General features: G+C 44.0%; 2 protein-coding genes across 6 annotated transcripts in view; one reads left to right on the forward strand and one right to left on the reverse strand.

Annotated features, from left to right (window-relative positions):
* The window catches only part of mctp1a (multiple C2 domains, transmembrane 1a), a 137,526-nt gene extending 120,724 nt beyond the window's left edge, over nucleotides 1-16,802 (forward strand). For all 5 annotated transcript variants that reach the window (XM_071482626.1, XM_071482629.1, XM_071482628.1 and 2 more), the window contains 4 exons: nucleotides 4,835-4,944; nucleotides 5,679-5,788; nucleotides 6,105-6,202; nucleotides 13,559-16,802. In XM_071482626.1, the coding sequence (XP_071338727.1) occupies nucleotides 4,835-4,944; nucleotides 5,679-5,788; nucleotides 6,105-6,202; nucleotides 13,559-13,630 (390 nt within the window). In that variant the 3' untranslated portion in view covers nucleotides 13,631-16,802. The remainder of the gene's footprint in view (nucleotides 1-4,834; nucleotides 4,945-5,678; nucleotides 5,789-6,104; nucleotides 6,203-13,558) is intronic.
* Nucleotides 16,803-17,266: 464 nt separating this feature from the next.
* The window catches only part of slf1 (SMC5-SMC6 complex localization factor 1), a 29,015-nt gene continuing 23,118 nt past the window's right edge, over nucleotides 17,267-23,163 (reverse strand). Inside the window, exon 18 of the mRNA XM_071482631.1 lies at nucleotides 17,267-18,276. Within this exon, the coding sequence (XP_071338732.1) occupies nucleotides 17,780-18,276 (497 nt within the window). The 3' untranslated portion in view covers nucleotides 17,267-17,779. The remainder of the gene's footprint in view (nucleotides 18,277-23,163) is intronic.

A 23,163-nucleotide genomic window follows, 5' to 3' on the forward strand; every position in this document is an offset into this window, starting at 1 on the left:
TGACATTTCAATTTTTACTGTGCTGGCAGAGCGAGACAGGAAAAAAGAAAAACAAAGAAAAACAGGTGCAATTTTAGCACAGCAGCAATGAGCAGCAGCCACTTGTGGTTCAGACTCATTTTGTGGTGTGATGGGATATATGCTGCTGCATTATAACTGTTAGGTTTATCATTTTTATGGCATAACCCAGCAGGGAGAACAATGTGATCAGAGGTTAAAACAGTCTCTAATGGCTCTCTCTATTTCCACCTGGTAGATATAGGACAGATATTTGAGTCCATCGTAACAGGCTAAGTCCTCAGTGACCTCTCCTTTGTTTAGCTCTAGGCCTTGGGTCAGTAAAGAACAAACTGTCTTTGCAAAGTTTACAACTGCTCACTTTGCACTTTTGCATATAGATGTACTCTGCCATGATGCTGTCTCTCTGAAAGAGAAATGGAGCATTGGAGTACACGGAGGCATCGTGCATCATTCCTTTGTTAAATATTTAATCAAGTGTTTCAAGGAGTTTACCACATTTGTTTACCACAATTTACCAGCAAGTGCAATGTGGTTAGCCTGAGTTGGCTGTTTCTAAGTATGTATGTGTTTTTGTGTGTGTGTGTGTGTTCGTGTGTGTGCGTGCGTGCGCGCACATCCCTGGGCTTTCTCTGGTGTCACTGAGGGTTGTTTCTCCTTAACACATGCAAACAACTTATCACTTTAACAAGCCTTCCCACCTCTGTCTTCCCTGATGGGAGCACTCCCATGATGCAGCCTGCTCCATACATAGCTCATTGCTAAGCTGATGGGTGCTTGGGTGAGATTTCATATCCTACCACACACATCCAAACAATGATGCAAACTTTGGACATAACCACAGAAATGTATTTATTGTCTTTAAATGGCATACATGCAATTAAAACATGCAACTCACTGCCAACAAAGGACACTGGCTCAGAAAATATTTCTGCTACGAGCCTGATGAGAATTAATTGATGTCAAAGAATTTCTTCTATACATAGAAACATTTTATTCACAGGATAAACTGATACACAGTGGTATGTTGCTCTACTGACTTTACCCAGAGCTCACATCACACTCTGACCCTTTGCTATACAGTAGATTATGAAACAAATGATTTTTCAAAGGAGAGATAAATCACCACACAGGAAAAGACAAAGAGAATGAACAATAAAGACAGAGAAATGTGTAAAGCCCTCCAGATTCCTCTCTATTAATATTAGCTAGACACTCTGGAGTGTGTATTTCAGGCATACAAATCAATGTTTTGCATTAACAGAGTACTGATGGTCATGGGCATTCAAAAAATTAATCAAAACACTATATATTCTCTCTTCGGATTTAGTCTGTCAACCTGCTAAATTGTATTCAGTTTTCTGATATTTTTGCACTTGTAATTTTTTTTCATGTAATGTTACTGGTCCAGCTGTACAGTATATACAGTCCTTTTCCATCCTTTGTGTGGTGCATTTGGTTTATATCAGATGCAGGTGTAACAGAGCGTAAGCCATAGATCTTTAGAATTAATCTCAGTATCCGATTTCCTTTATTTCTTAAGTGCAATTATATGACATTGCACATAGTTGTATTTGTACTGTACTGTACTACACTTCATATACAGGAAAACGTGACATGTTTCCCTAACAGAAAAGTTTTACAGTAGGTGAAATTGTCAAGAATGACTGTTCTGTCATCTAATGGCAGTGATCATTTGTAGTACACAGCTGAACAGGTGGTTACTTTAACATGTCTGCGTAACACACTGCAGATGAACCTACAGTTGCAGTCTGTTACAATGCATGATGCTCAACTCATTAGGCAGGCTTATTACACTATTTGTCTGAATGATTCAAGCCGTGTAGCAACATCAATCAGACCACTATTGTCAGAGGTGCTGGAATTTGTAGCATACTTTGAGCATTAACATGACTTGCAACTGAAGCCAAGTCAAAGCGAGAGACCTCAGAGATTTCGTTTTATTAGCCTTGCCTTCAGGTCTCCAAACAAACCCACTTAGTTTTCTTGACAGGCACAGGAAGAGACAGATGGAAATACAGGCCTTGAGTCTCCTGTAAAGACTCTGCTTCTCATCCTGAGTGAGACTGGAAGCTGGTCGGGACTGGAAAAACCATGTTCTCATCGCAAATTGCATGTGAGCTAGTGGTTAACACATGTACACACATTCTTCACAAAACCACAGAAAGCATGACAAAACTGAGTCCTTGATTTAACTTCTGATACTAGTGATACATCTACTCTTGAGGATGTGTGAATGTGTGTCTTATAAAGCTCTTCTCCCTGGTTCAAATATTTCACCTTTTTGTTAAATATCTACATCAACAGAAAACTTAATTTAACCTTGGCTGTGACGTGTGAATGCTCTGTGTCTCTCCACATCTTTCTATATAAGTTCCCTCTATGTTGCTGATGACATTGCAGTCTAAAACAAACTTGCTCAGTATGAAAGAAACTGCTTGTAAAAGTCAAGGGCCTACATCGTCTAATCTGTGACGGGATATAATATCGTTTGTAGAGTCACACAGCAAGACCAGGTGTGCAGATCAACCTTATCTAATAGCTGTAGGGTGTGTGTGTGTGTGTGTGTGTGTGTGTGTGTGTGTGTGTGTGTGTGTGTGTGTGTGTCTGTGTGTCTGTGTGTTTGTGTGCATATTAGGTTGCATTATAAGAACAGGTTCCCTGGCTCCATATGTGCGCAGTGTGCGGGGAAGCTGGGAAAACAAGGTTCTCCGTGGCCCTCTGTGTTATTGCTACCTCCCGCCTCCCCGAGCCGTGTTTGAAGACAGGAAATAGGAGTCAGACCGCAGTCCGAGGGGCATGTGGCAATGGTTTATACTCAAGTGACCTCTGACCTATTCTCTCCACCCCCGCCTGCTCTCTCACACCACTCCCCTGGCCCTCAAACACTCTCCCCTGAGTCCGGGCCCGAAAATAAAACGGCCTGACCTGGCCCAGCCCGACTCGGCTTGGCCTAACCCAGCCCAACACAATAGACCCTGCGTTCTGAGATTTGTTTGAGCGAGCAATGAAAAACAGATGGACTCTGAGGAAAGAACTGAGAAGAGGAGGAGAGAGGGAGGAAGAAAGAAAGGGAGTCTTGTAAAATATTTGCGAAGAAAAATAACCCAGGGACGCTGTCTAATTATATCTATTTGTCTTGTGTGGTTTTGCTGGGGAGGCCATGTGGTCTCCCTGACTGCTCTATGGTTCATTTTTCACATTATCTGATCCTGGATGGAGAGCAAAAAGAAGAGGGTGGGTTTGGGTCTCAGTGGGAGGGTTGTGGTGAGGAGGGGGGGCTGGCCGCAAGGAGCAAAATGTGGTAAAGGCCTCTGGGGTCCTGGAGGTTTCATGTCTTTGACTGCTTCAGTGTCTTCTTTGAGTATAATGATAAGGATTAGTCAGAGTTTTACTTCTCTAATCTAACAATGTCCATCCATCTTCATCAATAACAGCCATTGCTACACATGCTATTACCCCAACAAATGAATAATAGTTGGTGGCCATGGAGGGTTATGCCATAATATTTTGGTTTCTCTTAAACTTTTCTAACGTAAGCTCCATCTTTTTTGTCCTGTTTGGAGTTAATTAAAGTTTCAAACAACTGTGTAATATCCTTGTTTTCTCAGCTGTATAAAATCCAGATTATCTGGAGTATGAATGTTTCTGGAGTCATTCAATTAATTTTCATTCGCAGGTGTTTAACAAATAATCTCAAGAATAGGGGAAAGGGCACATCAATTTACACCCCCCTCAAAAAAAGAAAAAAGATATATTGTAACTAAATTACGTTAGCAAGATAAAGAATTGGTGTTGTATAACTTACTGGAATTTGATGAAAGTCTTTATTCATATTCTCCTGCTATTGCCATATTGTAAACTGACCCCCCATGATTGTACCACTGGACACTACAATAACTTCCTTCTGATTGTATTAGATGGTCCTCCTCTTCTTGTTATGCCCCCCTTTTGTCTCCCAAGCATGCCCACCAATCACATCCAGGCACAATCAGTCTGCGTGTTGATGTCCTCACTCAGCTAACGGATCTCGATCACTCTCTGTCACCTCATTCTGTCCAGACTCATCCTGTCCCTGCCTGTCAGTCAGTCAGTGAGTCAGCAGGCAGCTCGTTGACTGTTGCATGACTTCTTAAATTCTTCACTTTGTTTCAGTAAGAGGGCGGAGGATTGTAGATTTTAGATTGTCTTGCCTAGTTTGTGGTCCCCCCTCCCCACTCCCCACAATATTCTTAAGTTCTCAACCATCAAAAGTTGAAAAGGAAGAGCTCTTCATGGTGGGTGACGGCGTTAATAAGGATGATAATGATGTCACGGCAGGTGACATCATCACAGTGTGCCAGCCAGCAGAACAAAAGCGGGCTCTACCCGATCTTCCTAGCTGTCTTGGCAGCGGCAGAGAGAAAGAGAGAGAGAAAGCGCACCCAAAGATTGATGTATCCATTCGGCTTTCAGTTTAATTCTGCCTCTCTATTCACATATTCAAATTTTCCTGTGTGAGCTTTTGTAAGGAGGAAAACATTTTGATTTGTTCTGCCGACTTTATATCTCTATTACTGGCTGGAATGAAAGCACTCCGTCAGTTCATGCAGGATATCCGGTGATTTGGCTCCCCACTCCAGATCTTTGACGCTATTTAAAATGCATTGTTTTTGCAAAGATGCCTGTGCCCAGCCTCTGTCTTCTCTCTCCTCTTTCTCTCTCCCCCCGTCTCTTCTCTGTCTCACCCCATCCCTTCCTCCCTCACCCTTGCTTTCTTTCTCCCTCGCCTACATCTCTATCTGTCCTCTTGCAGGACTCGGAGAGAAAGGGCTTCATGAACAAGCTTTATGCCATTCAGGACGTGTGCATCAGCGTGCAGAATGCACTGGATGAAGTGGCCTCCTATGGCGAGAGGATAAAGAAGTGAGTCGTAAGCCCGCTCCTCGGCACCCGGCCCGCTCCACTCTGCTCCGCACGTCCCAGTGCTTTTGCCACAATGCCAGGTTGCCCCACTTCCCCTTGCCAGCCTAACTGAGAATAACTCAGTGCTGCTCTCAGGAAACACTGCCAGTGTGACACCCAACCCCGAGACACAAACACAGGCAGTCTGTTTTTATGTCCATCACCACTCACTTCACCCTGCATGACCTCTTAACTGAATCACGTACATTCTCGATTAAACAAACATCCATTCACATGGGCTCACACACAAAACCATTTATTTACTGTATACTGCTGCATACCCACAGACCCTCCCTTTCACATGCAGTCAAAGCAAAGGGAAGGCAAGGGCCTTTGTTTTGATTAAAAGCTGTAGTAAGAAAAGAGTCGGGCCACAGGTTCTTTCTTCAATTACAGGTAAAAACATTTTAAATCAAATTGAAACATGTGTGAGCCATATTTTTATAACGCTGAGAGCATTTTGCTGATTTGTTAGTGTGAATAGCATTGAGTCATAACGCATTTTCACCCTGCAATGCTGACCTGTAAGACTTTGGTTGAACTTATTTCCCTCTGCACAGTTCCAGTGAGTGTGAAGAAACTATTAAAATGGCCTTCCTGACTCCTCTTTATTTTTTTTTGTCAGAATGTTTGGCTGGACTCTAATTTGCCATGTCTCCTTATTTTTACAGCCTCATTTTTTCCTCTCTTTGCAGCACATTTAACTGGACTGTGCCTTTCTTAAGTTGGCTGGCCATCGTGGCTCTTGGAGTGGCCACCATCATCATCTACTTCATCCCTCTACGATACATTGTGTTGGCTTGGGGTGAGCTAATGTCAAAAATGTGTAATGTTTATTTACATGTACTGCAAGTGTGAGTATTTTAAAAGATATAGTTAAATGTGGTACAGTCTCTAAGTAAATCTGTGGTAGAGCAATGCCTTTATTCCATGTTGCTTTTTATGGACAGTATTGATGTCAGAGTTTTCAACTTTTCCTGACACTCTCAGTGAGTGCAATGCAAATTTTCAGAGCATAACAATCATAAAGGTTTTAATTTCTTGTTTACAGTAGGTGCTGATGTCCATCTGTCTTTCCCCAACTCTTCCCTACCTGCCCCTGCTGTTTTTCCTCTCTACAGGGGTTAATAAATTCACCAAGAAGCTGCGAGACCCTTATACCATTGACAACAACGAGCTGTTAGACTTTCTCTCCAGAGTGCCCTCAGATGTACAAGTGGTGGGTGAACTTTCCTTTTTCATCTTTGCCTCATCTTTTCTGTCCTTTTGATGGCTCCAGACACAGGCAAGGGTTAGGGCTTCTTTTATCATCATCTGCTCTGTCTGTCTGTTCTTTCTTTTTCCTCCTCTCAGACACTGGCTCTTCACTGTTGTATTTTTCATGTAGGATGAACTGACTATCCATTGTTTTAGCCACACAGACATCTAATATAATTGTTTCAAAGTCGTTTCTGTGTTTTCTTATTAATAGCTTCCTAGTCGAATTCAATTTCCACATACATAGCTGGAGCTGTGTAATATGATAACAAGGTCAAGTGAGTTTAGTGCCCAGCATATAACTAGGTTGATTGACTCCATACACATACACTCACACACAATTACAGTAAGCTGTTGTTTCCCAGCTATGCTAGTAATTGGAACAGAGTGTAAACCAACAGTTAACCAGCCCCATGCGGTTTTGCTTCTACATTAACCGTGAGATCAGATTAACTCTGTGGCTGAAGACTACAGATGCTTCGTTAGGTAAAATATACTTGTGTAGATGTGTGTGTGTGTGTGTGTATGGAATGTAACGTGCTGTGCTGCCCAGGACAAAGTGCAGTTTAAACTGCAATTAAGCGGCAGCTTGTGAAAGTCGTTGTGTTATCCAGCACCGGTGGCGTCCGCTGTGGCTGTTAAGCCCTGCTGTGGTGAGTTCGATACACACGCACATGAACGCACATACACACGCAGGCTGAGGCTGAACAACCCGGGGCCACATCAGACCAATCCCCTGCCACATCAGTGCTGACACACTTCCTCTTTGATCGCTTGTTGCCTGCAACTTCTTTCATCTTTACAGGGTCATAATCCCTGCTCCCCTACACACCCCTGCCAGCCCCCCGTGTTCTCCCCCTTTCGGCCCCCGTGCAGTTTTACAGTTTCATAGTTTACTGGGGCCTGCTGCAGTAGTAGGCACAGGGCAGGTAGCCATTTGCTTAAATGAGCCCAAGCTGTCCCCTCTGGTAAAGTGCAGCCACCTTACACACCTGGAGCCTGGAGGAGTGGAGTGGTGATGGGGCCCAGGCCCGGCAGGTACGAGGCCTTTACAAGGCCCCTAATGAGTGCCTGCTGGCTAGGGAAGGTCGGGGCAGACATGCTGCTCTGGTCTGGTGCCCGTACTGCTGGAGTTGTGCCTACTGTATAAGTAAGACTGTAAGTGCTACTGTAACAGTTATTGCTGCAGCTGGTGGACTGGTAATTGTTTCCAGCTTTCACTGAGTTTGAAGATCTTCTGAGTAATGTAGGTGAAAGACCAGGGGAGAGGAGCAAGAATAGATATTGGCAATGAAAGATGAAGATGAAATGGAGAAATGCGAGGAAGAATACGGAGTGCAGAAAATGCAAGTACACTTTAGTTTTGGGTAGTCTTATTTTAAAATAAGGTCATTGAAATTTAGAATCACTGCTCAGTCAGCTGATAAAGAACTGAGAGCACTTTCCCACTGAATCCAAAGGTTAGTTTTCTGCAAAGAAACCCTGCTCTGCGGTTGTTGGCTAAAAACAGACCAGAACGTTCTGCTCTGCGATGCGTCCCGCCGCTGCCTCCGGTGGTGGGTTCACCTCATTGCCTGCCCTCGCCTTACTGGGTCAAAGTCGTCTGTAGGGATTAAGCCCTTGAGGCTCTCGGATGATGCAGAGAGGTGCTGGGGTCCAAATGGAGCGTCCCCTCACGGGCACGTGTACACGGCACCCATTGGCATTGGTGCAGGGCCCTACTATGCCTGACACCCGGGATGACTAATGAAGTGCTATTTCAGGGCCCCGGTGTGACCTAACACACATACATAATGACACACACACATGCTCTCCCAGCAATAGTACATGTGATGTGGGTTGGGGGTGTTTCAGTGTACTGTTCCGCATCATTTGGAGGTGCTTCAGTGCAGCCAGAACTGATGAGGTTCTAATGACTTTATATGCAAAGGGCAAGCACACTGGGCCACAGACCATCATTACGTACTGTATATAGCTGTACAGCAACACAGCCACTGTTTAACAGCTTCTGGACTCTCAGTTTTCTCATCTTTCATTGGTCTTTATAGAGTTCACGTACATAAAAGAAACTTTGCATTTAACAGCAACAACAAACCTTTCTCATCAGTCATACATTTAGCAGAAAGTGCTTTACTAAAAACCAAGCTTTTCAAATCACTGACACTGGGCCCCTAACAGCACTGTCAAACACCCTTTAAAAACCAAATCCCCAGTGGTGCATGGAAGCTGCAACAAGCAGAGGTACCTTTTTTACCATCTGAACAGTTTACTTAAATCATTATGTCCCTCTGTGAGCAGCAACGTTAAGGGCTGGCATGGTGTGTGGAGGATGTGTGTGTGAGAGAGTCACTGTCCCTCTCTGGTTAACAGTTTCTTGTATCTGGTTTGGCTATTTGACCAGTGTAGGCTATCTTTATGGTCATTATCAGGGAATCCTTCATGTCCTCTTAAACGAGGCCAAGCTGAGCACCTTTATAGCGCTAAGTATTCCCTACCTGCCGTTTGGGAGGTGTCAGTGCACTAGTATGTTTTATGACACCATTAGCCATGTGAGCTACAGAGTGCATAAGTAAGGCAAAGGCAATTAGCTTGCCAAGTGGCCCTTTATGATTGGTGTAAAGGAGCTGGATCAAACCCCCAGTACAAAAATGAGCATGAATTCCAATTTAGCGCCTAATGAACGGCAGGGAGTTGGGTTAATATTTTTAGACAACATTTATGTTGGGGGTGAAACCTCACCGGACATACAGGGGTCAAAGGCAGGATAGTTAAAGGTTGAAATGTTGCCAGATGCCATCACTCATGTCTACCAGAGGTCTCCCTCTCCTTTGCTTTGTCCTTCCACACTTTTGTGACAAATTTAAACATTTCACTGGAGGTGGCCAATTAGTCACTATTCAGTATGTGTCGTGCCACAGCAGCTAATAGGCGAAACTTTCCTTACTTTGTAGTTTTTTTTTCCTTTTTTGCTCACTGGCTTATGTCACCTTGACATGCCTTTTCTTTCCCAACAATAGACGTAAGTGCTGAATCCTCCAATGTGCAGATGTCTGAACTGTACCCAATAGTGTTTCCTTGGAAACATTTAATAACCCTTATGCTCCGTTAGGCGTCACATGAGATGAAACCTGCTGAGTTCTGTGCTCTCTGGAAAGGACCGGAAAAAACAGAATAACATAGTATCATTAAAATGTAGCCCCCGTGTTTTTTATTGACTTCATTTATTTACCTTCCTGTTTGCCTTTTCTTTTGCTCACTGTCACCCACCTTGGTTTCGCCTTGTCTGTCTGCCCACACCGGCATCATCAAAACACTGTCAAAGGTTCAATGCGAGAAGGAGAGAGAGAGTGAGAGACTCTGAGAAAGGAGCAGGTCCCGGGATGCTTTGTGGGTAACGCCGTTAAACGAAGCACGATGCACGGTACACGGCGCCCCTTCAGCAGAGCACACTTCAAAGCCTGTTTTGCACTTGTACTGTCAACATTTGGGATAGGAGAGGAGAGGAGCGAGGGTGGAGCAGCCTTTGAGCAGCGCTGGGTCTTTACCCACTGCCTCTTCTGTTGATGTTCCCTTTAAGCTCCCCGCTCGTGTACCAAATTGCTTATGTGCTTGCCGCATTACCTCACTTTTTACTTTCACCCAATTCCGGTTTCTTTTATTTCGCTAACGTCCCACTTTCTCCTCGCCTTCTCTGCCTTTTCCTCCGTTTTTAACTTTAACTAGCTCTTGTTGTCTGCATCAGGTTGGTACCTGTGTGTTTGCGTGTGTTATTAGGTGAGGTGAGTGGGGAGCCAAGGGTATAGCATCAGGCAGGCCTGTCACCTGTAAGGTGGGACTGAACCTGTGACGCATGAGCCCCATTTCTCCTGGCTGGCAGTTCTTCACAGAGAAACTCCTGTTTGATTGAGATATTGTTTTTTTCCCGCACCCTTTCTTTTTGTCGATCCCCTTCGCTACTCTTCATGAGAAACAAAACCCTATTTTCTCCCGTCATGCAAACTTTTCTTTGTGTGTCTGCACTGACAAAGAGTTTTGTTTGGACAGGAATGTCAATGCTCAGAATTAAATTGCCGTATTCCTTTTTGCTGCTGTAGGCGTTTGGCCATATAATGGGACCACTAACAGCCAATGATCCCGCACAATATCTGTCCTACTTTTGGATCCGTGGTAGTTTGTTTGAAGCTTGCAGCAAACAATGATTGAGAATGAGTTTCATATGGAGAAACGTTTTGATAAAGGCTGATTTTTTTGATTTTGTGAATTTGCTTGCAATTATTTGATATTAACAGATACATGTCCTTGTTACTACGCTACATGCAGATGTGCTGTTACTCCTTTACTCATGAGTGAATTAAATCATTCAACCATTCACTCACATGTTCATCCATGAATGCACCACTGTCATTGATCGCAGTCAATGCGGGCACTCTGCCAGGACTGTCATGGTCCTTTAACCAAACTACCACCGCACACACACACACATTCAGACACACAGATGGGACCATATAAACCCCTCTCTGTCCCCTGGGTTTTTGCTCCGTTGTCTGCTTTAGTTGGCAGGGCTATAAAAGGATCCACACCCACATGAGAACAGTATCTGTCATCACCCGAATGTCCGCTGATCTCCCTCTGTCTCACCCAGTCTCATTGTTTTCTCTCCAGTTTCCTTTGTTGGTTTGTCCCGCTCTCTGCCCTTCCTCCCTTCATCTTTCTGTATATTTCTGTCCCTTCATTCTCTCATGTCTCATCATTCCTTTCTTCCTGTGTTTTCTCCACCTGGATTGCCTCCTTGCCGCCTTTCGGACTATCTCCTAGTCTCCCTTCTCTCTCACTGTATCCAACAAACCAGTTGTATTTGTACAGCTGTTTAGCAGGATGTTAGTTTGCCTCGTGGACAGTGAGGAATCAGTGCAGTCTGGCTGCTTAGTGAGGCGTAGAGAGCAACACATGCTGGCCTAACCACCCCGTAAGCACCTTAACGGGACATTGGTGACCACCACTGTGAAACAGAGGAACAAAAATACCCCACTGCATATGTGTGTATGTACAGTGTGTGGATTTTTATGGGATTTTAATGATACAATGATGGCAGTGTGTTGTGTTTCTGCATGATGAGGGAGGTGCAGGGATGTATGTGTGTACATTCTCTTTCTTGGTATTAATATTTTTTTATGCATGTGTCTTCATTTTTGAACACACACATACACACACACACACACACACACACACACACACACACACACGTCTCTGCATCTCAGATTTGTGCATTGCAGACAGAGGATATTGGAAGGTGTCATTGAAGCGACAGTGGGAACCAGTAGAAGATGGATAATAAAGGCTCGTTCACAGCCAGCACTGAGACACGTTGCTGTTCCCGTCCACAGCAGACAGACCCACCATGAGACAGAACAGAGAAACCATATTGACGTCAGTTTGTTGTCTGCCTGGAGAATCAGAGGGGGTGTCAGTCAGTCAGACAGGCAGAGTAGCCTACAGTACATCAGCCTAGGAGGGATCCCACAGACAATACTGGCTCTTTGGTGCTGTGACTGTTAAGTCTTTTTTTTTTTTTTTTTTATTCTATTAGTATTCTGATTCAGTGGCTAGTGCTTGTCAGTGTCGTGAATCTGTCTAGGCTAGCGACTGTATTTGTGCTGAAAGCGAAAGACTGCCAGAGTGACAGTCTCTGGTTGTTGATGCTCAGCCACTGTGATGCTGTTGCGTCTGAGTGTCCCTCACTTAAGAGCAGTTTCTTTCTAAGCTCTGCTAGCCATCTCTGCAAAGCATCACGTCAAGAGGGAATCAGTTCCCTTAAGGAGAAATAGGTGACACTCCCTCAGTGATAACGCTGAACCTGTTCTGAAGTGATTGCAATGTGTCATTAAAACGTCTGTTTGAAGCAATAGTTATGAGATTTTGGGGAAGTCACTCATTTGCTTTCTTGCCGTGAGATAGATGAGAAGATTTGAATATGAAAATATGAAGCTACACTTAGTAGCTGCTTAGCTTAAGCATAGCATAAAGACTGGCTAAAGTGGGGCCATAGAGTACAAAGACATGCATACAGCAAATCAGTTAGTTTTGGTCAGCTTCTACTTACATAACTGTTACCAAAACATGACATGAAGCTTTAAAGAAAATAAAATTCAGCTTTTTAAAACCTGTATAACAGGTTTTAAAAAGCTAGAGCATGGCACACACAGTGCAGCATGATACCTTCAACTACAGTGCAGTGCCCTTCAAATGCAGAAATTGTGGACTTCACTCTTTTCCTCCAGCTGCAGCTCCAAGTTGATGTTGCTGCTTCTAATGGCTGACAGACAGGAGACTCACCAGCTCAGCTCTTCTCTAGGGTCCACTCATTAAGACAGACTCTCTGATGGCTAACTGCACTTCAGCCAGTTTGAGTGGAGAGAAAAAGGTGTAGAGGAAATTGTACATTATTGTTTTTAGTACCTTGAATGTACCATAATGCAAACAGTGAAAATCTCTAGTGTACTTGTTTGTTAACATCTCTGGCCAGTAAATCACATCTATATACATTTTATAATAAATAAATAACAGTGTTTTTTATCAGTGAATGAAGTCTATCTGCTCAACTTTTATCATTGGCTCTTTATTCAACAGCACAGACACTGAGAGTTAATGAATTTGCGCCTGATAACACAGCACATCATGTACCAAGCTACATGTGAACAGTAATGTATTGATGCTGTAGTACCTATAGGAGAGAAGCACAGTCTTCGGTTTTCAAAGGTTACAGTGCATTTTCTTTTTTTTTTACACTCTTCCCATCTCTCTGCCCTTTCTCTCCTCACCATCTTGCCATGCTGAGATGACTCTGTTGTCTCTCCAAGCTTTCCCATGAGCCCTTGCCCTGTTCTCTGTTTGTTTGTGTGATCCCTTCCCTTAGGCCACTGTTCCACATCTGTGGAAGTAAGTGCGTACGTGTATATTTGTGTGCGTTTGTGTGCGAGCACGAGAGTATTTGGAGCACACACACATGGATTGTGTGTGTGCATGTGAACGTCTTCACGAGCATCTGTGTGTGTGTGTGTGTGTGTGTGTGTGTGTGTGTGTGTGTGTGTGTGTGTGTGTGTGTGTGTGTGTGTGTGTGTTGTAATCAGTGTGTAATCCCTTCCCCTAGGCCACTGTTCCACACAGCTGGACTCAGAGAGCCTCTGGAGGGTTTCTGTGCTATTCAAGCATCCTTTGCTCTTTCCACCTGACCGGGTGGTGTGTGTTTGTGTTTGTGTGTGTGTGCGTGCGTGCGTGTGTGTGCGCGTGCTTCCGGGTGTGTTTCTGTGTGTTTTAACAGGTGCAGTACCGAGAGCTGAAACTGGATCCCAATCCCAGTCCAAATAAAAGGAAGAAAAACAACCCCGGGTAGATGACTGTGTCCGCCCACCAACTCCTCTCTTCTCCACTTTTCTTCACTCTGTCTATTACTGGACACTGAGGAGCAGAGGTAGACGGCTCTGGACCAGCTCAGCTCAACTGTCCTTCCTTTTTTTCTGTCCTGTTTTCTTCTCTTAACCCTCTTTTTCTGTCTGTAATTACTCATGATGTACAGTACATTTTCCTGATGTGTAATTTTTGTAGAAAACCAGACAAGAAATCCCTTGAATTATTATCTCCATTATGGTTTTGATTGATTTTAAAGGCGAGTGGGAATGATGGCTGTGATGACCTTTTTATCAGCCGTGTGAACCGCACTCCTCGTTTCTTCTCTCCATCACCCTGACAGCTTGGTGGACTCAGTCCATTCACTTACCACAGATGTCACACAATAAGTACGATGAGTTTTAACATTTACACTCACCGTTCCAAAAAGACAAAATCATCCACAATGCATCCCTGTTTATCAAAATACAAGCCTTATACTAACATTCTGCATTATCACTCTGCAAAGGACTTTGAAGTTTTTTCTTTTGCTCATATTGAACTTATTAAATGCGTTTGGTAATATGTTTATATTTTCTAATTGTTTTTGTACTGAAGTATCTTTTGTGTTCTTCCCCTCTTGGATGTGGTAATGATGTTATGTTCACTGGCAGTAATTTGGATTGCCTGCACTTAACTCAGCCAGCCAAGTTGATTAGCAATTACAGTGGTAGCCTCCAGATATGTCCGTCTACACAAACACAAAACTGGACCAACAAGCTGAAGGCTTGTGGTGGTATCTGTTTGTGCTTTCAAAAAATGCCCAAATTTGCATTTTTAAAGACTTGACTCCAAAACAAAACAAAAAAAATCAAACAGTGGACAGTGATATTATTTCCAAGAACAGTGAGTCTGTATTTCTTAAAATAGATAGTGATTACACAATCACCATTAAATAGTACCCAGAGGAAAAAACACACTGTCAAGAATTAGACAGTCGGTGTTATGCCGTTAATATTTATCACCATTAAATGCCCAGATAACTTAGCCCCATTTAAAACATGTCAAAACCTCTATCAGTCAGTCAGTCAGTCAGTCAGTCAGACAGTCAGCCAGACAGTCAGTGATCCACGTTCTCTGTCTGTCAGGAGGCGCAGCAGACTGGGCCTTCTGCTGTCGTGGTGTTAATATAGATGTCACCCAGTCTATGCAGAGTGTCGCCAGGCAGGCAGGCCTTTAGGCAGCCGCAGCCCTAATCTTGTTTGAAAGGCTGGTCTCCTTTCCTCTCATCTCGCTGTGTGTTTGCCTCAGCGGCCGCACACAAAACCATTCACACATGCACAAGCACAAGCATGCAGACACACATACACACACACACACACACACAAAAAAGCCCTCTCACGTGAACACACTGCTCATGTAAAGATACTGCACCTACTTGCTCACAGATGAAAACATAACATCCCATTTGAGCAGGCACATTTTCTCAGGCACACATGCACTCACACAAACATGCTCTCTGTGATGCTGTGCCCCGGGCTGGCCGCCCTCTCCATCTGCCCCACCTCCTGTGCCCACAGCTCAACTTTGATCTGTCTTTCCAGAGACAGAGGCTTGTATATGTGAACTGTGCAAGAGTGTTTGCGTATACATGTTTATGCAATCAAAGACATGTTGCTTTTCTCAGCGTTGGTGTGTGTTACAATTGTATCTTGCCTCCAGCTGTAGACTGATGCGTACATTCAGTTGGTTGGTGTGTGTGAGTGTGTGTGTGTGCGCAGAACTGCCAGCTGTTATTTGGTGTGCTGGTGTAGAAGGCCGTCAGCTAGATGAGCAGCAAGTCGCTGTGTGACAAGACAAGGCTCTGAGGGGACTTAGGCCTGAGATGTCAGGGAAGGAGGGAGGTGCGTGTGTGTATGTGTGCTTTTTATGCTATTTCAGATCCTTCCTCCCATCATGCCTCTCTCCGTTTGCTCTCTCTGCGGTTCCCTCATTCGTCAGTGAGCGGGGTTGCGACCCTGTCTGAAGGGACGGTCTCTTGGGCTTCTCGTTGAGCATCTGTTGAAAGATCACAGCTCAGGCAACATTTGAGGAGGTCTCCTCTCATCCCACTGATCCCTGCCGCTGCCACCCCCCCACCCCCTTCCCAGAACCCCCAGCCTACATCTTTTTGTTCCTTTTTACCCCCTTTGTCTGTCTGTCTGTCTCTCTGTCTGTCTTTATCACTCTAAACCCCCTTAGCAGCATCTAGAGCTCTCTTCTGCCATTTTGTCATCTTCTCGCCCTGGCTGTCTGCCTGTTTGCCGTCACCTCCCTGCTCTCCTGCTCGCTCCCTCCCTCTTTACCCATCCATCTCCATGCTTAAATATCAACAGGCTCGGATCTGTCACTCCAGAGGGCCATTGATTTTGTTTTGTTGTTTTGAGGGATCCACTTGAAAGACAATAACAGACTGTCCCCCAAGAGCAGCGTCGCAGACTGATTATAGCCTCCTCAACAAACACACTCTGTGGCTCGTGAAGGACGGCTTTTTATAATGCCTGAAGGGACTGTTTGAATACCTGATATGTATGTGTCTACTACTGTATGTAGTTATTTTACAGCAAATTGTGGTGACTATTGTGTGGTATTGCATCCAAATGCTGTCTTTCTTTTGTCATTTATTATTTGGTTTTGGTTCCATTTGCAAGCAAACCAAAGTGTTTTTATTTTGTATGTTGAAGAGAAAATAAATTATATAAAGGAATGTATCGGACTGACAGCTGTAAAGGAAAAAAAAAAGCACTTTTATTTGCACCGGGTTGAAATGAAACTTTATTTTTTAAATGATACTGTACATAGCTAACTACTTATTAATTTATGGTTGCATTTTATACAGTATGCCTGTTGATGGTCTGGTGATGATATTGTAAAGTAGGTGTATGCCTGCCTCATTTTCTAAGATCTGTCTTTTTCCGCCTGCAACGTTGCCTGCCTGTGACATCATTTTCATGTACCCAGTTCTGACCAGTGAGAGTTCAGGACATGAATACTGTAGGAGCTGAGATGTGGGTAGGTCAGGAGGGGTGAAAGAAAATAAGATGTATATTTCTGGTTTGAGAAATTAAATGCATCTGATGTATGTTGCTTATTTTGAAAGAAAAAACAAACATGAGATTAAATATTTTTTATCATCTTCAGAGTGTCTGGATTATTGCAACATCTGTTTTCCATTCAACAGGCTCATTTTTAAGGTAGAAGCAAGGGGAACGTAGGAGTGTTCAACTCAGCCTCAGACACCGACTACACTGACAACTCAGGTTCAAATCTCCCTCTCCTCGCCTCCGTTGCTCCATCGCCCACTTGACCCACCCCAACACGTAGATCTAATCCCCTCCACTTCATCCTTGCTCAGCTTCAGGAAGTGGCTCATTTCTCACTGCTGTCTGTGTGGCTGAGGCCCTGAGTTCACATTAGTGCCTCAAGTATCTTAAACCAGGATGACTTGTGTGAGAACTGGTTTTACTTTTCCACTGTGGCCCCCACATGAAGCCACTCTCCATCTGTCAGAGCACCTTTCAGTCTAAAACTGCAATCAACGTTTTCTCCTGACTTGGCTGGTTATAAAATACCAGATACCATATCATAGGAGTGTAACAGTCAATTATTTATGTTCATTTATTTTGTTGTAAATGGTTATTAAAATGTGCTAAACAACTTTATATTCATACAAAAAATATCATAACCAAAATGTGAGGTAGTAACCGTCTACACATAAATGTTAGTGTTCCTACAAAAACGTGCAACTGAAGACATTCAACATAAATACATTTTTCTGTTTCAGCAATATTTGCAAAGTACAAAACATTTTAAACCAAAAGAAGGTATCAGAAGTATAACTATAGTTACAATCAAATGAGTATAAAATGGTATCTCTGAGGAAATGAACATACATCTACCTTCAAAATCCCCTGCTTACCCAAATACCTGAATGGGACAATGGAGAAGGCCATAATAATTTGGAGGCATACAGTGTTTGTTGCCAGTGTAGATATTTTAAGGTCTTGGTGAATTGTATGACCATGTATTTAACAGTTGTATATAACTGGCACAGATGTCCTCAGATGTCCTCACATCAGTGTGTGTCAGTGTATTGTCCAATGAGCCTGAGACTGAGTCACAGATCAGCCAGTAGCGCTTCTCCCCGAGACTTTAGATCCTCCAGTATCTCCATTAGGAACTGTGTGTTCTGTCCTTTGCACTCTTTCACAGCCTGAGACACATGCCCCAGGTATCTTCCTCTGCCGAGCTCCAACAGTGTCTCTGCATCTTCCACCAGCCTTACTACCCGCCGGTCCATCCAGCCCAAAGTCACTTTTTGGAAGGAGTGTGTCTCCAGGGCCCTGACCAGCCTGTAGCCCAGACTGTGGGTCTTGTCACCAGGTTGTGTGCAGCCAGGCAGCCTCCTTTCCCGCTGGTAAGAAAATAGTAGGTGAGCCAGCAGAGAGGATCCCACCTCCAGGAGGGGAAGATTAAACACCTCAGTCACTTTGTTTCTCAGGGCCGAGTCTCCGACCTGCGCACAGTGGAGGAGCTCCTCCCTCTGACTTGTTGCAGAGACCAGATCCAGCACGGTCCGGCCATCTCCATCAGTCTGCCGAAGGAGAACTGAGCCTGCAAGGGACAGAGGTGTACATGATCAGATTACACAACCTCTGATTACAGACATTATCTATCACAACTCAAGGCTACTACCTTCTCCCTGCAGGTGTGACATACTGTACATAATGCATAAAACAGCTTGCATTTCCACAATGACAAAACTGCAGTTTTGACTTGGGTCAAAATCGTGCAGCAAGAGGAAACAACTTTTGTACGCATGTGGAGCATGACTGCAAATGTTTGCCTAGAAATACTTTCAATGCCTCTAACAGGACTGTATTTTTTTAAATTGAGCTACAGAATCTGTTAATTCAAGAATTTAAAAAAAAAGGTCAAATCTCTGTGTGAAAGCACAAGGACGAGAGTGCATCATGTATTCAGTTGCTGGAGTGCTTGAAACAAGGCGCATGCATGGGCACTTTGAGCATGGCACAGCTTTCTCTCTCTCTCTCACACACACACACACACACACACACACACCCCATGACAAAACAGAAAATCTAAATTAGCTACTTTAACATTTGACCACCCCAGTATTCTACTTTCACTAAGTTGCCTGTTTTACAGAAGGATGCAGGATGTGCTCTTGTTATGTGTGGCATCATCTAAAAGCGCTTATAAGAAAATTACCATTTGGTGATCAGCTTGAAATTTGACATTTTCTTCTTGGGTAACATCCACCTGCAGTTTTCAGAAGCTGAAATAAAGCAGGATTTGATGTGATTTTAAAGTGGCAGCTTGCCCTCAGACTCGGAGGTTAATGAGTCTAATGTAAACAGCCAGATGAGACATCAGTGACAACATCATGACGCACATCACACTGACATGCAGCCAAGCTACTGTAGGCTGGTGCGTCATTATCAAATAAGAGATGCTGCACGGGTCAGTGGCAGGACCCAACACATAGAAATAGCACACAGACAAACCCACAGAGGATTGCATATGCTATACAGTTTTACATACATACAGGAAAGTGAGGGGTGTAATAAGTGAACAGCTGTTCTCCCACTAGGCCTCAGTGCCAGCCAGGGCTTTTAGCTCACTTCAGCACTAACTTCCGCTGACACCTTGTCTTAACTGTGGGACTGGTGGGTCACTTTGTGATTGTGTAAAAAGTGAGGGAGAGTTACTGACCTGATGGAGTCTCTGTTTTCCTGTTCGCTTTTTGATATAATATTGTGAGCAAGCTCATTGACATCATCAGTCACACAGGGAGCTCGTGGGAGATTACAAATTCATACCAGACCTTGACTGTGACATCAGAAAATTGTTCTGTTAATAGTTCGCACTTTATAGATAAAGTGGTTTGTGAGGATGATTTGAAACAGCAAAGTTCCACATTAATCCAAATCATCTGTGACGGGGCTACAAATACTGTGTCTAGGCTTTCAGTGAAGATCAGCAGTATTCTTTTAGTGAACGGGGCACATTGATTTTAAAAATCGTACAATAAATACTACTTTCCAATGCATTCAACACATCTCCAGTAACCTCGACTTTGCCCTTTTAGCCCTGCTTCACTACATTCAAACTGAATATGACAGTCATAGCTGAATGTAACACTTATTTTCTCCCCTTTAAAGAAGCCAGCAAAGTTATAATGGTGACATTTACCGTCTCCTCTCTCTACTCTTCTGCTTTGTCTATTCAGACTGAAAGCCATTTTCCAGTGTCAGACAGGCCCGTGCGCACTTAGCCTACATGGAGCAGGTCGAGTCTAGTGTGAGCCCTTTGTTTGCTTTCAGATAGACCCATTTCTATGGCAATCTGGTCTTGATGGCACTTGACTGTTCAACCTCGGCAATGCCGCTGCCACTTGTGAGCGAGTTTACGGCGCTGTGGAGGCTCGGCGTGATACACAGACCGCTGAAAGGCTTCTTGATACCACTGCTGGCAGTTGTTTCTGTTTGACAGACACTGTGGGGCTGCAGGAAATGTGATGTTTTAAAGGAGGGACAATCATATGTGTGTCTGTGTGTGAGTGTCTATGGTGCATCGTGACATAAACCACACTTACCAAGCCTCCCAAATGCCATTCTGACAAAAAGACGGACTTGTTTTAAATGACACTTAAAAATAAAAGTTAAAAATGCAACGTTACGAATTTTGAAATTGCTCTCCATCTCTCTGTCTGCCACAGAACTAACACAGAACTGTGAGCAGCAGTTATGAGATAATCGGTGAGAGCTCACGTAGCTGTTAGTGGGGAAGGTCAGCGCTCGTCTACCTTTTAGTGCTTCAAGCCTGAGTGGCAAAAACTCAATCTGCATAAATTGTGGCATTAATCTACATAAACTTTTACATAAGCGGGGAAATTTCAAATGCAGGGGTCAGGCGACGGGGGCAGCAGTCAAGGACGTAAGAGCACAGATTTGATCAAAGTGGCCACAGGAGAAAGGCAGAAGGGAGGGAGATGGGGTGATGTGATGGTGGTCGGTGCGTGTGTGCGCGTGTGCGCGTGTGTGTGCGCGTGTGCGCCACCACACACACAAACACCAGGTTTCTGTAACAAGCTGTCCTCGCTCATCCAGTAGGAGTGGCTGTAATGTGTGAAGCCAACCATAGTGTGACACATTGTAGAAAGGTTCGGGTCCACCAGAAAGTGTTTTTTTTTTGTTTTTTTTTTTTAAAGAAACACTACCACAGTACCCCATACAGACACGCGGACAGATGCAACAGCATGTCTGCCTGAAAAATGGATCCATCTTTGACACTTTCAGATGAGCATTACAAAAAAGATGAAATAGCTTTTGAAGACTGCGGCTGTTTCTCTTCACACTGCATCCTGTTCTGTGCCTTCCTTTGAGAGGACCAGCCTTGGACTGAGCTCTGCAAGAGGTCTTTAAGGCTGGACCATGAACACAAGCACTCTGTAGAGTGTTTTCAGCCAAAAGGGAAGAATGGAGGACAAGGTTTACTTATCTCACTCCTAGCTAATTCTTTTCATTTCATCAAAAATGATTGCAGCAGTACTTTTCTTCAGCTGGCACAACACAGAATATAGAGAAGACAGAAATGAAAAAAAGGGCAAAATTCAAATGAAAATTAAAATATGTGCAGGGAATACATACATACATTGAGTATGCGTGCATGAACTAAATTTATAAATTACTTTACACTAGTCACTCTTGAAATGCATGAATTCCATGCATCAGTTAAATAAGATGAAACTCCTACAGTGTGCTCTCCTCTCGTGGGAAAATGGCTTGTTGCAGCAGCAAAGATATGTAAATGAACAAAACAGAAATAGGGGTAATTTAAGCATAAAGCACCAGACAAAGCAGCACTTACACAACAAGTCAGATTTCCAATTACAACTGTATTGTCAAACAAGAGAAACCTTGAATGAAAAAAAGTTGCTCAAAATTCCCTCCAAAATAAAGTGACGGCAATCAGCTCCAATGCTTTCAATCAAATCCACCTCTCACCTTTCTCAACTAGAGTCCTGTTTGCTCGCATGTACGAGATGCAAGCCATCAGCATGAGGGGGAAAAAAAAAATCAAGATCGAGAAGCACACTTTTACACTGTTCCCCGCCGTCATTGTGTCAAAACAGCCCGACAGACAGGCTCCAAATGGAGGGATGACACTGGTGTGGGGAGGAGAGGGCCCCTGCAGCACGGCCCTGGGCTCGGCTTGCCTGAAAGCCCGTACAACTGACTGTACAGCTGAGTGTTTGATTGTAGATCTGTCTGCCTGAAAGCTAGCTGTGTACGTCGGTGTGTGGTGTCTGCCGTTTGTCACATTTGCATTTTCGCCTGCCTGACTTTCTCTCTTTTTTTTTTTTTTTTTTAATTTCTATTAAGCATCCGCTTCTGTCTTTTGCTTTTCCAGGAATTTTAAATCCCTTTTCCTCCCTCTCTATATGGTGCTTATATGTTTCATCCACTGGACAAGAGAATCAGTTGCTCTTTATCATTCATCACTGGATATAAAACACACTCTGATGTTGCACCACACAGCTCAGCAGCACTTAATAGAGACATCAATGATCATAGCCAATGCTAAATTACATATTTTTGAACATAAGACGTGAAAATAGCATCACTTGCTGTTTATAACGTAATACACACACACACACACACACACACACACACACACACACACACACACACATACACACACACACACAGTTATAAGACTAGAGGCTGGGGGATGGTTTTGGTGCAGGGACGGCGACTGAAGTGAATCCAGGTATTGGCGCTGGGTGTCAGATATGCTGCAGTGGAGATAAATACAACACCTGGGGGATTACAAGGGAGCACAGGGTAATTACACCATCCTTTATGTGTGTGTGTATGTATGTGTGTGTGTGTGTGTGTGTGTGTGCGCGTGTGTGTACGAATGTGAAAATGCCCTGCTAAGCCCTCAGCTCTGAAGCTACAGCAGAGGGAGCGAATTCACATACTGAGCAAAAGCCACTGCCTGATGCACCAGCCAGATGCAGTCTGCTCTACACACACACACACACACACACACTTTGACATACACATGCATACATATACATACAGAGCGCAAAGCCCTTTGGCCTTTAGAGGGCAGGCGAAGACAAGAAATATAAAAGCAAGAGTGGAGGAAGGGAAAATTGGCGCAAAAAGAAGGAGGGAGGGAAGGAAAAGAAAGATGCAGTGCTCCCTCCCCCTGTGTCTCCCTCTCTCTCTCACTCTCTCTCTCTGTCTCTGGTCTGAGGCTTGGGCTGAGGCAGACAAGCTGGGAAGCAGGCAGCTCCACAGCATGGTAAACATCCTCTCTCTCCCTCTCCCTCTTTCTTTTTCTCTTTCCCCATCGCCGACTGAAAAAGAGAGGCAGGGTGAGTGTGTGAACTGCAGCCAGGGGCACGGCATCACATATCCACAGGGAGCTGCTAGCTAGCGACTAGAGACCGCAGCAAAAACAACA

The sequence above is a fragment of the Trachinotus anak genome, unplaced genomic scaffold, assembly GCF_046630095.1.
Source record: "Trachinotus anak isolate AG129_WGS33_773 ecotype Australia unplaced genomic scaffold, CSIRO_AGI_Tana_v1 ptg000008l, whole genome shotgun sequence".
NCBI classification, from domain to species: Eukaryota; Metazoa; Chordata; class Actinopteri; order Carangiformes; family Carangidae; genus Trachinotus; species Trachinotus anak.